The sequence below is a fragment of the Chlorocebus sabaeus genome, chromosome 15 (genome assembly GCF_047675955.1).
Source record: "Chlorocebus sabaeus isolate Y175 chromosome 15, mChlSab1.0.hap1, whole genome shotgun sequence".
NCBI classification, from domain to species: Eukaryota; Metazoa; Chordata; class Mammalia; order Primates; family Cercopithecidae; genus Chlorocebus; species Chlorocebus sabaeus.
The window spans coordinates 16,939,990-16,953,926 of NC_132918.1; the positions used below are offsets into that span (position 1 = coordinate 16,939,990).

General features: G+C 31.1%; 1 protein-coding gene across 3 annotated transcripts in view; it reads right to left on the reverse strand.

The window, feature by feature from the left end:
- Positions 1–1,265: 1,265 nt before the first annotated feature.
- ECT2 (epithelial cell transforming 2) overlaps positions 1,266–13,937 on the reverse strand; it is a 72,685-nt gene continuing 60,013 nt past the window's right edge. For 2 of the 3 annotated variants that reach the window (XM_007972088.3, XM_007972090.3), the window contains 3 exons: positions 7,148–7,255; positions 6,029–6,175; positions 1,266–2,588 (listed from right to left, as the gene is read on the reverse strand). In XM_007972088.3, the coding sequence (XP_007970279.1) occupies positions 2,499–2,588; positions 6,029–6,175; positions 7,148–7,255 (345 nt within the window). In that variant the 3' untranslated portion in view covers positions 1,266–2,498. Of the gene's footprint in view, positions 2,589–3,948; positions 4,216–6,028; positions 6,176–7,147; positions 7,256–13,937 lie in introns of all 3 variants that reach the window. The other variant, XM_037988556.2, reaches the window with a different exon arrangement.

Consider the following 13,937-nt stretch of genomic DNA (forward strand, 5'->3'; position numbering starts at 1 on the left):
ACTTGATTCTTTTACCAATCAAGCTTGTTTATTTTAAAAAGTCATGTCTATTATTCAGTATGAGTTCTTTCTTATAAATATATTTTCTTTTTGATTGATCTATTATTTCCAGTTCCTGGAGAACACATTCTATTTACTTCATTTCTTTACTCTCCTCATGCCTTTTTATTTCCTCTTTTGCTTTTAACTAAGATCTTACCTTCACCTAGGCTGAGTCAAGGATCAATGTTCCAGCATTTTAAGGCTTATATATTGGTCTCAAATCCTTTCAATTGGTCTTTGGTATCAGTCTACACTTAGCATTACGGCTTTGATTCTTAATTTCTCATATCTGAGGATTTCCAGATTATTCTTTTAACCTCAGTTATATATGAAAATTATTTCTTGGTTATATTTCATAAAGAAATGCTTGATGTTTCTGTTAGAAGAAAATGCACTCTAAATGTAGTAGCTTACTCAGACATGGTACCAAAAGTCCTTAGAATTTTTATTAAGAACAGTGGCTAAGATTCTGTAAACAACCTTTTGGAACCTACTGATAAATCACATGTCTTTCTTCTTTGTCAGTGTAAGTCATATTGGTAAATTTTCCAATATTGAACTAACCTTGCATTCTTGGAAAAAACATTATTGGATGACCTAAATGCCTTAAGGAAATTAAAAATGATCTTAATAATTAAGAAAACCTAAATTATGATTTTCTCAATAGAGAAATTAATTATATTTAATATCCATGCATGATACAGAATCCTAATTTTACACGATACATGCAAACTGTCTTCATCTGATAACAAGGATAGTCTAAAAACCTAAGGCAGGCAGATAACAGTAAAAATCAGAAACATTCCCTTTCAAATTAAAATTAACTACCTGCTATATTTTGCCAGTGTATAGTCAATACTTTTCTAGCTTTATGCCTTATGTCATTTCTTGTCTCTGGAAACTCCACCCTTTGGGGGGAAAATAACAGTTCCACCTCCACTAAAATAACAATTGTGTATTTTCTGCCAGAAAAATGCATATATGCACATAAACACAAAATTTTGCATAAAACATCATAGAATTCACTACCTACATTTCGCAAAGTAGATTCCAGATTAAAAATTCCTAACTTACAGATCACCTCTTAAAACAAAATACTCAAAAATATTAATGGAGGAATAAATAAATAAGCAAGCAAATACACAAAAGAACATATGTTGATGCAAGCATTCATATTTGCCTATGAAAATTTCCTTGAAGAAACTAAGACATGAGACATAAAATACACTTGGGTTTTAGGTATTTATTTACAAAGTTCTTACTAATACAATTGCTTTTAAAATATAGCAAAGAGTCATTTACTATTCTCAGAAGTGGCACATACACGGCATAGAAAATCTATAGTCAGTTAACTATTAAAACAGATACTTGAAAATTAAGTGGCAAACATTTGTAGTACTCCCTAAAGAAATAGGAAATAAAAATGCATTTATTCATATGAACTTGATTATTCTGAATTACTGACTATAAAAAAGGCTATTGTGAAAGATATCACACTTTGAAATAGCAAATGAATTTTCAACTTTACATTTAATTAAAAGACCATAATAAAAAGTTGAACACACACATATCTGTGTATTTCACAGAAGATTAGTAAAACTGATGGCAACTTTGGAATTATTTCATAAAGGGTACAAACAGTCTTTACCACAATTTTCCCATGGTCTTATCCTTCAAAATAAAATTCCACACACTATCAAACTAAATCAAGATTTGCTAGTGGCTAAAATCACCATAAATATATAGTACTCTCTCTGAAACAGCTACAAACATCTTGTTTTTGGAAAATATACAATGTTTCTCAATCTTTCTGTCCTTATCTCAATTTGCAAAAATATTTTGAAACAATCTCCTTTAAATGTTATTCTTGTTAATAAGGGCAAATCTTTTAAAATCCACATGCTAGATCTTGAAAACGCTTGAGAAGAAAATAAACTGCAAAAGGAGTGGTTAAATACTTCAAACTGCACATGTGAAACACACCCACTATCTAATCAGAATTCTATGCAAGTTTTTATCCAGTATTATGATGTCATTTAATCTCTGAATAAATTGAGCTGCACAAATATTTATTTCCATAAATTCATTCACAGATACTATACAAATAGATTCACAGCAGTATTTGGCACCCACCCATAAAATGTATTTACTCTATCAGGGTTGCAAAGCTACTAATACCAGCTGATAGCAACTTAAATTATTGGCCTTTGAATGACAGATTCAAACAAAAAGATAAATTACATCAAAATAACTATCATTTTTTTACATGAATTAACTTGAAAATGTAACAGGTAAACCTTACTCTTTCAAGAAGAAAAATCAAATAGCATACTTTAGTGTTACTTATCTTCCTTCCAGCTTTCACCAAGTGCTAATTACAAGTACCATTTAAGTCAGTTTCTTATTTGAGTATGAGGTGTTTATACATTTCTATAATTTAAGATTTTGGTAACGCTTCATATCAAATGAGTTGTAGATCTACTTAACGTATGACTTCTCCTTTCAAAGAAGGAAGGAAGGCTGACAAGGGAGGGAGAAGGGATACCCTGTAAAGACAAAACAAATTATTTCATATTTTAAATCTTCCTTTTAAAAAAATTGTAAAATACAGTTTGGTATCATGCCTATTATTTTTACATTTTAAAAATTACTGTAACAATTAAGTACAAGACATCTGACAATTCTAAACTCTTTAAAGTTAGGGGAATGGAAAAGGGAGAAAAAAGAAAACTATTATAGCATTCTGAAAACAAAGCCAAATAGCTAGACTAGTTAACTAGATATTAACTCAACTGAACAGATAATGGCCTATTGCCAGTAGTGATACCTAACTTTGTTTTATGAAATATTAATGATTCAGTGTTTCAGGTTATAAAAGAAAAAATTATAAATTGGCAAACAAGGTTTCTTCTTAGTTCATAAAGCAGAATTAAGAGGAATGAAATCATTTCATGGGAAATAATTTTCTAAAATTAAGTCATACACTCTCAAAGAGTGTTTGTAATATATGTACAACTCAGATGTACATATGTGAGTGTGAGAGTGTATATGTATATATATAATTTTGTTCCACTGTAATCCCAGCTACTCAGGAGGCTGATGTGGGAGGACTGCTTAAGGCCAAGAGTTTGAGATCAGACTGGACAACTTAGCAAGACCCCCATCTCTCAAAAATATTTTTAAACAATTTTTAAAATTTTGTTCTATATAAAAATTGAGTGAAACAGCAATCCTTCTGGATAACAGTGACTATTAAATTGCTAAGTTTTATATCCCTGAGAAGTCTTAAAAATTTTAAAATAAAACAACTCTAACAAATAACATGCGAAGACTCAAGAATAACTGTAAATGAAAATAAATTTTAAGGCTACTGTTTTATTTTAACATATACAAATGGCTAACTGTAAGACCTAACTAACTGTAAAGTAGTTGGCTGTAAGTTCTCATAAACAAGGTTGTAAAATGAAGCATTTAAAAAGCTGGGCTGATGAAGTATAACCATTCAAGTATCAACAAAATGATGATATAAATGTATAATATAAAAGTTGACACTTTCCTCACGTGGAACTTTTATGATTTGGTATATTAAAAGCATAATTTTCTGTAAATGCTATAAATCTAACATTAAGAATCAGATTTAGAATATAAATCCACTACTCATGACGATCATTACTATTCTTTAAAATGATAATTTTCCTAAATAAGAAAATTTCTAATGGAACTTATTTTTTCTGGACTTAATAAACTCTATTAAACCTAAATTGTTATTAATTCAAAGCAGTCATAACATTGTGAATTCCAAAGTTCCCACCCACCCAATAAGTGATTCCTTGGAGAAAAAATATGTTCCTTTTTTTTTTTCCTTTTTTTCTGCAGATACAAATTTTAAATAGCTAATAAGCTCACATTAAACTTCATGAGGCTTGTTTCCATTAGTGGTTGGCAAATCTCCTAATTCTTCACAAGTGTCAAAGATGAGTTGGAAATAACTTTTTTGAAATTTGAAAAATCAGTGTTTCCTTCTAGTATCTCTGAAAAACTAGCTCGGAAAGCAGAATGACGTACAGATCGAAACCAGGAGTACTGAGAGCGCCCACCAGTAGAGTTTAGGCGCTGAACATAAACATGCTTAGTAAATCCAATTACATTGCTTGTGGAAATAGAATGGGTAATCTGTTAGAACAGAAACAAGCAATTGAGAAGATGACATTAATGTCTTGAAGGTATTTTAGCTGCTTGTTACGTATATTGTCTATTAAAAGTGACATAACCATAAATAACAAATTAATTTTCTAAAATTTTCTATAAAATGCATTTACTTTCATTTGAAAGATGAAAATGTTTACAATAGTTGCTACAGGTGGCTTTGAGAAAGCTATAATCTAATTTTCACAAATTAATGCTTATCTGCATTTGTCAATTTTAATCGACCAAACTACTTTGCATATATTCATTTTATCAACTAAATACAGCTTCTCTCCCATTGGTTAAGGTTAATGCTGATTAAAAACCTGTATAAATACACTAATAGATTTAGCCATAACTCTTTGATGTGTTAACTAAAGACTTTAACCAACGTTAAAATATATATTACTAAGTATTATTTATGTGCCTTACCTGCAAAAATTTTATATAATAAAAAGAAATCACTTATAAAACACAAGAGCCCTCACAATGTGCCAGGTACTGTTCTAAGCACTTTACATATAATAACTCACTTGATCCTTATAACTACTTATGACTTACTTTACAGACAATGAAATTGAAACAGACCTTTAATAACTTGCTGAAACACATATAACTGGTAAATAGCAGAGCAAGGATTTGAACACTAGGGTTCCAGAATCCAGGCTCTTAACCACCACCCAAACTGCCTCCCAGTATATAACATCATATACATATGTGTGATTATATAATATATACATATATTATTTAGTCCTACAATGAAATTGTGGAATAAGTAAGCACTATTAACATCTTTTCTCTCATCTGCATTTTTGCAGATGAGAGAATAAGAAACCTGGTACAGGACACACAGCTAAGAAGTGACAGTCACTTGCTTTTCTTAACTTCAGTAGGTTAATAATTGTATTAAGTACAGATATTTCACTCAAATACTTAGTAATAGTATTAAATATCTAATAATTTAATAATTCTGAAACTTGGAAATTTGGATTGTTCAGGAAAAATTTTAAATATACATATATATATAAAATATACATGAATTTAGAGCCCATAACATCCTCTGAAATTCAGTTTCAGAGATTATATTCTACTCATCACAAAAATAGTAAAAGGAATAAAACTCGGTCTGTGCTATTTTATTGGAACCGATCTATATAAACAGAATCATAGCTATTTACATTAGTAAAGTGACAGGCCAGATTGAAACATGTTTCTTTTCTTAGAGATTTTAGAATACATTTCAATACCAATAAAATTTCCTATCAAATAAACTACACATTAAGTGTGTCTCTAGTTCATGCGTAGTAGGGTTTTCTCAGTTGCCTTTACCCAATAAAGAGGTTAGAAGTTTGGATGTACATATTTTAAAAATGACGTAGGACTATGTTAGGATGCCAAGGTTTAAAGCACTAGGGGAGAGACCTCCTCCCTCCCAGCATCATGCTTTCCGTGCTGATTCTTCAGTGCTAGTGTACAGAGCTGTGCTGTCCTTCCAGGAGCCACTAGCCACATGTGGCTATGAAACCCCTGAAACATAGCCAGTCTGAAATGCAGTCAGCTTTGTAAGTATAAGGTGCATCCCACATTTTTAATACTTAGTACATAAGAAAGAATGAAAATATCTCACTGGTAATTCTTACATTGATTCGCATTCAAATGATAATATTTTGGCATACTGGGTTAAAATACATTATTAAAATTTTTTAAGCATGGAAGAAATATTTCCAATTTTTAAAAGTTAACAAATCCCATACCAGCTTCATAAATATGTCATTCATCCCATTAAATCAAAATAACTTACTGCTAATGATGATGTGCTAGAAAGACGACTCATTACATGCTTATCATTGCTGGAAGGACTTCTTCCTTCCACTGAGCCGTGGGATGTCATAAGAGCCCTTCGAAGAGCTCTTTTTGGAGTTTTGGAGAAAGAGAATGCTCTTGTAACCTAGAGTTTAAGAGTTACAATTACTTAAACCAAGACAAATTTAATACAGTTGATAAGAATACTGAAACATAAAAAAGACAAATATATGGCAAAAGTTTTCCTACTGTAGTATGTGGCAAGATTAGAATCTCTTTGGCACAAAGCAGTGAGGAAATTTGTATACTATTTCAACTTTCATTTAGAGAGCAGTGAAGTCCAATGGAAGGAGGAGAAAAGAAATCTAGCCTGGGAGAGAAGAAACCTAAGTTCTTGTCTGATTCAACCAGTCTAGTTGTGAGATTTCTAATCCAAAAATCACCTGAACCTCCATTTCTTTATTGAAAGAGTGAAGGAATTCACTTGAATAATAATCTAACATGTTTTTCTTTTATACATCATACATGTTAAATGATAGGAGATACAAAAATTACTAAAATACAAAGCCTCCCCATAAAGGGAAAGAAAACAAAACTTGTAAATCTAGCAGTAGAGATTATGGCTGTAAATCTCTCTTAGAACACTAAAATTCTAGTTCTACTTTTAAAAAGCCTATTATCAACATACTTATGTAATCCTCAACAACTCTGATAAGGTAAGTAAGTTATCTTCATCATGAGAAGACTAAAATATACTTCGAGAGTCAGAAATAGATCCCAGGTCCGCTGACTATCGTCTGCCCTTTGCTGAAAATAACTGTGGCAATATATTTAAGATGAGGGCACACATATTTAAATCTAAAACACCAACAGTACATTTCTACTGCAGGATAGTTCACAGAAGCATCATTATTACAAAATGGGAGGGATAACAAGTTATAGTTACTGTGGCAAAGAAGTCACTGAAGTAAAACTATTGTTTCTGTGGGTCATTTCCTAGAATCGAAGAACAGCTTTGTTCTATAAACTATACTGGTGTTCGCAGTAATATTATTTGAATATAGTCTGGAAAATACATATTACAGATATGCTAAATAATAATTTCATTAAAACGCACCTTTTTTGAAGTCTTTTTTATTGCTCTTGATGCTCTACTCAATGTACTGTCCATATCTTTTGTATTTACTTCAAAGGATTCTGGATCAGCAGTATAAATAAGATTCTCCTATTGAAAAATAATACTTTTTGTTATCTTGAAAACACACAACTGTTTCTAAAAATCAAACTTTTAAGCATATTTATGTATGGAGTATTTGTAAATGAAGCTACTCAAGATTTTTCATGTGCTTGATATAACTTCTACCCCGAAATGTACTAATTTAAGGATAGTGAAAAATAAGCATTCAGTAAATGAGTAATTCCCTATAAGGGTGATGGATACCAAAGCAATTGGAAATAGACCTCAAAATAAAATCTAACAACTCTTAAACAAGTTAGAAATTTAGCAGACTTAAACTTAATGCTTAAGTATAAAGTCAGCTACAAAACCAAGACCACAAACACTGTTCTTGACATAAACTCAAATTAAGATTTAGACTTTCTCCTACTTTACCCTTTCGTCCTCAATCAGCATTTGTACGGATTCTAAATCAGAGATTCTAAACCTGTGACCAAGAGCCTGTAGGGTGACAATGAACAGAAACTGGGCACAAAATTTTGTGTGTACATGTGCAAAGGGCATCTTTCTGAAGAGGGGTTCACAGCTTGTATCACATTCCTAAAGGAATCAAAGACGCCATATAACCACCAGTCTACTCTGTACTTCTATGAGGTCAGCTGCTGCTGATACGCTGGGGAGGACGGGATGGGGTGGGAGCTGGAGTGAGGCTGGTCAATAGGCACAAAGTTACAGTTAGAAAGGAGAAATAAGTTCTGGTGTTCTATTGCACAATGGTGACTATAGTTAACAATACAGTATTGTATTGTATATTTCAAAATAACCAACAGCGGATTTTGAAGGTTCACACCATAAAGAAATGAGTATATTAGGTGATGGATACACTAAATACCCTGATTTGATCAACACACAATGTATACATGTATCAAAACATCACATTATACCCTATAAATATGTACAATTATTATGTGTCAATTAAAAATAAATTTTTAAAAAGACCTCATATAGGCCAAGAACCACTGAACCACTTAAACAGGACAATTAATCTCTAAGTAATTAAAAATATTACTTGCTCAAATTATGGCTGAATTTTCAGAAGAAAGCAAGTTAGACAAAATGATTTTAGATAGTCCTATAACCAATTTGCACTTTAAATTTATAAATCTACACTACGAATAGGCAAATTGCCTTGTTACCCTGTCACTATAAAGACTATTTTCCAGCACTATCATTCTGTGGTGACAGAGAAAAAACAACCTTGTGAAAGTTGTTTTTTCTGAAAATTTTTTCCATTTGCAAAATGTAGAACATATCTAGAATACCTAACCCATAGTAATCATAAGGCTAAAACAAAATAATGCATAGAAGTACTTTGAATGAAATGTTAAGCCTCTTTACCAAGTGTTAAATATTATACTCTACAATTACAATGCTTGATTCAGCTCTCCACCACTGATACATAGACAGCTTTTGTTATTCTAAAGCTTCTCTAATTTTGTCATTTGAACAACCACATGCTCTCTGCCTGCTACAGAACCTCTCTTTCCACTTGATCGATTTGCTATGCTTATCTTGTACAAATCAGGTAATAGTACTTGTAAATGTCAATATCTTTTCAATTTAATGTTACTTTTTGAGTTAAGAAAAATTTAGAAAACATGAATTACCCATAACTCTCTTAATCAATTACCATCTACACTTTGGCATATTTCTTAGAGATATTTTTCTACATGTATAAAATGTTTCTTCATAACAAAACTGGAATATTATTCAGTTTTGTACCTTACATTTTTCAATTAGCTGTAATTTTTTTGTCTCAAAGGATTTCCTCTTAATGAAGACCTGACAAATCTCCTCTGATTATACCACAATTAATTTAATCATTCCACTATTTTTGAGCATTTAGAGTGCAGTAATGGGGAATTACTGTGTAATGGGTCCACAGTTCCAGTTTAGGAAGATGAAAAAGCTCGTAAAACAGATGGTGGTGATATTGCACAACAGTATGAATATACTTAATGCCAATAAACTATACACTTAAAAATGGTTAAAACTGGTAAATTTTATGTTATGTATATTCTACCACAATAAAAAAAGAAATACATGAAACTATATGTCTTTGTATATGAAAATATTAAACCACATGTTGGTAATTTTCTAAACCAGAACACTAGAGGTAGAAAAGCAGAATATGAAAAGTTCCTGATGGAAAAAGGGTATACTTCTTCAACCTATACTCTCACTGTCAGGACAGGAAAGAATCTATCTTGCCTCACTAGCTCTCAATGGTCTCCTTCAGTTTTTTTTTTACAATTTGGTTTGTGAAAACAATTGATATAATGCTAACTGTATCCGTATTGCTTTAAGTTTAAAGCAATTAGTTGCGTATATATTTTTTCATGTTTTACAGATATTTTATATCAAATTTTATTGGAAAAGAGGCTTTCATTTCCTACACTTTCTAACTGGTTACTGCCAGCATAAAGGAAAACTCTTGATACATATGTATTTATATTTTATTTGGCTGCTTTACTAAGCTCTGTTACAAATTCTAATAGTTTTCAGTTGGTTCTTGACAATTATCTAGGTAATCGTTTGTAAAACAACTGAATATTTGATACCTTACGTCAATCTGTAAGAAACAAAGCACTGAGGAATGTGACTTAAGCTCTGCCACACATATCTGAAAGATTTTACACTACTAGGATTTCCTATATCTCATGGTAGAGGGATGACATTTCCTACACTAGTGTATATATGGGTAAGCTCAATTGTATCCTTACTTTTATGAATTTAATTCTGCTTTGACCGCATTCCATTTTTATTTCAATTTTTATCTCATTCAATCAACAGATATATACTCAAAACCTACTATTTGATAGAATTTTTTATGTCCATAAGATACAGAGGCAAATTCAGAAAAAGAATGTTTTGACATTTAAATATATTTTCCTTAAAGAAATAAGTGATATGGTAATTACCCTGATTCGGTCATTATACGATGTACACATGCAACAAAACATAACACTGTACCCCAATATATGAACAATTATGTCATTATAAATAAAATCAATTAAAAATCAAAATAAGCACCATCTTCTGTTAATGTTTTATTTTTAAACTATAAAGTAACTTAACAATGCTTCTTTCAATTGGTAAACTTATGACTTTTTTAACTGAAAGCTGAAAGATCTAGTAAAATTAGCTGGAAAATCATTTAAAACAGTGATAATTTATTAACTGACTGGTTACAAAATAACACACATACCAAAGAGTCACCTATTCACAAAACAGCTTAGAAACAGGTAAAATATCCATTTATGACTGCATTCTAAAGAGAAAATTACTTAGGAATCAATCTAATAAATACATTTTTGGCCGGGCATGGTGGCTCACACACCTGTAATCCCAGCACTTTAACAGGCCCCCAGGTGGGCAGATCACTTGAAGCCAGGAATTCAAGACCAGCCTGGCTGGCCAACATGGTGAAATGCTGTCTCCACTAAAAATACAAAAATTAGCCAGGCACGGTCGTGCACATCTGCAATCCCAGCTACTCAAAAGGCTGAGGCATGAGAATTACTTGAACCCGGAGACAGAGGTTGCGGTGAGCCAAGATTGCACCACTGCACTCCAGCTTTGGTAACAGAGACTCTATCTTTAAAAAAAAAAGAAAGAAATACATTTTTGAAGAATGTACATATGTCTCTGCTTATATTTCTGGAAAGTATCAAAAGTCATACCCCTGGAAAGACAGATTAGCCAGACAGGAGTATGAGACATATTTTACTGCAGTATACTATTGTATATTTGACTTTTTCTTATATGCAAATATTAACTTTCAATTTAATAGATGGTAAAAATCATAGCATGACTATTAAACTAAACATTGGTAACTTACTCTTTGAATACTTAGATGCAAAATGTATCCATTTTCATATGTAATGCAACTAAACTCCAAGTGTTTAATTTTGCTGAAATGCTCTTTATAATGAAGTTCCCTGAAATTTAAATCCTTAGCAAATGCTAATAAAGGAGCTTCTCAATTTTTTCCATTGCTATCTTAACTATGACTAAGTATTAATAACCACTGATGAACTAAAAATGAAACCAGTGGCTTCATATTTTCTCTCAATGAACTAACAAACTGCTTTTGACTTAGGGGAGGGAAAGATTGATACAAAATTTTTTACCTTTCTAGAAGATTCTGGGTTCAGAATGACTGAAAGGGTGAACATATTGCTAGTTCACTAGTGGCTTAGAATATAATATATTATTTTTGCTAAGATATAAGTACGAAGTACTTCCTTTAGTGCTTTCCGCACAGAGGAAGGTAGATAGGGTAAATCACAGGCAAAAGTACAAAGTTGGGGAAACTTATCTTCAGTAGTCCTAGGTTTATTTGTTATTCATTCTTTCTCAATAATTATCATTCTGTCTTTAAAAACAAAAAAAACGAAGAGAAAAAACTTTGTGCTTTTTAGTCTATTTCTAACTCTAAAATATAATATGTACTAGGATAAGGACGAAAAATTAAATAAAATAAAAGTGAAATTGATAGATTAGCCAAAACACATTTTTATTTTTATTTACTTTTAAGCTCTGCTGGACTTGAGAACACACATTTTTAATAAATACTTACTATAATTCCAAAAACATTTTATGACTTATTCAAAGTATGTCAAGCATTAAAGAAGCTTTGGAAGGGCAGGAGTTTTTCAATCAACTCCAAATTCACATGTACCTGAAGACAGACTTGCTGAGTTCAATATTAAAAAGTAGTAGTCAGTCTCTCCCACTGAGATATATAATATTAATTTCAGGAGAAAGTGAGCCTTAGCTACAGATTTTGAAATCCTATTCTCGGGTGTTAATTCATAGGAAATTTTCTAGCATTTGACACCTTAAGCCAATTAACCTGTCTACTTGTGAGTTATCAGATACTTCTCTCCTTTGCCTAAGCTCTCCTCTTACCCTCGTCTTCAAACCCCCAGATCCTACCTACTATCACATGTCCCCTTCCTTTAGCCTGTGCCTCAGTGTTTTCCTCAAACTCTGTAATCATGCCTATAGCTTAGAGCTTCTGATTTGGCCAAATTAAAGTGGTACCAATAACAGACACTTATACTAACAACTTACTAGGTATGCCTAATAAATGGAAGAATAATTATAGCTTTAAATACAAATCATATTAACTTCATTATAAATATTATTGGCATACAAGCACAAACTTTTAATATATGTCCACTCATCGATCTATTTCTCATGCAGTTAGAAATTCTACTTACAAGTTTAAAAACTCAGAATGAAGATTGCAACTCTTAAGTAGCCAATGGTGATTTATTTGACCAAGATGTAGGATAAGTTTTGCAAATTTCAAATAAATATAAAGTTAGCAGCAAAAGTACTAAATTGTAGCACATGGCCTTTAATTATCAAGTTACTTTTAAACTAACCAAACTTCGGGAAAGGGTATCATTGCTTACATTTATTTATTAATAAAAGTATACTTCTGACATTAGAGGTTAGAAATTGTAATGGCCTCCACAAAGCTACCAGTTTATCTTAGGCAATATATGAATGTTAGAGTACGGACCATGCAATTAAAGGTTACATATTGGCAAGAGACCAAAAATACATATATAAGGATTCTGAGACATAAGATCTTCAATAGATTTAAACTTTAATCTTTAGATTCTGAAATGACAAAATATGGGACATGACATCCATGGGGAGAAAAACTATTAAGATGGTTTGACCAAGAATCAGTCAGTCATGCTCTTGGCCTTAGATTCAAACTTAATGGTATCAGACTAAGTTTTCTTTCAGTCTGATAAATTTAACTCTTACATCATTAATGAGTGAATATGACAAATGAAATAGTATAGAATAAAATAATTGTGCTTATTTTACTCTTTTAATTAAGAAAGCTCAAGCTACTTAGGGTACCAAAAATATATATATACAGGGTACCAAAAACAAAAACTACTAATTCAAAGAATCAGAGACTTTTTTATCTTTTTACATCTTGTATGTGTGTATGTGTGTGTGTATTTACATCTTGTGTGTATACGTATATATATATATACATGTATAGGTATAATGTGGTTTATAAACTAAGTATTCATTGATGAAAACCTCCTTCCAAAGTGTTTAGAACAATTATCAGAATTTTTGTGTGTTTTTTAGATTTCTATGGACCAAGAATATGTTCTTATAAATAAAAAATTGTTTTATATATATATATTTAAATAAATAATATATATAATTATAAATATATATTATATATAATATAAACAAAAAAATATATATGTATACACACATATATATGTATACACACACACACATATCTTCACATGGAAAATTCTCAGGCTTTATAAAAATTTACTATATGTAGAATTTTAAACGCAGGAAAGGGCTCAACTGAAGTCACCGAGTATCTGAATTTACACATGTATTTGTTAAGAACAAAATTTCAATAGACTGAAAGAATTTTGTGGTATAAGGATAAGTCAGAACATAGTTAAATGTCTGCTGCCATCTTGTGGCTAATTTTACTTATGAATTTCTTCCATGTTATTTATATTTCAGTTCTAATATTATTAGCTACCATGTGGCTAGTAATTCAATAGATATAAGAAAAAATTTCTGTTAACGTTACATTTCAGTATTAGGGTTATAAGTCTGGAAATGACTCTATAAGCTATCTAGTCTGACATTCTGATAAGAG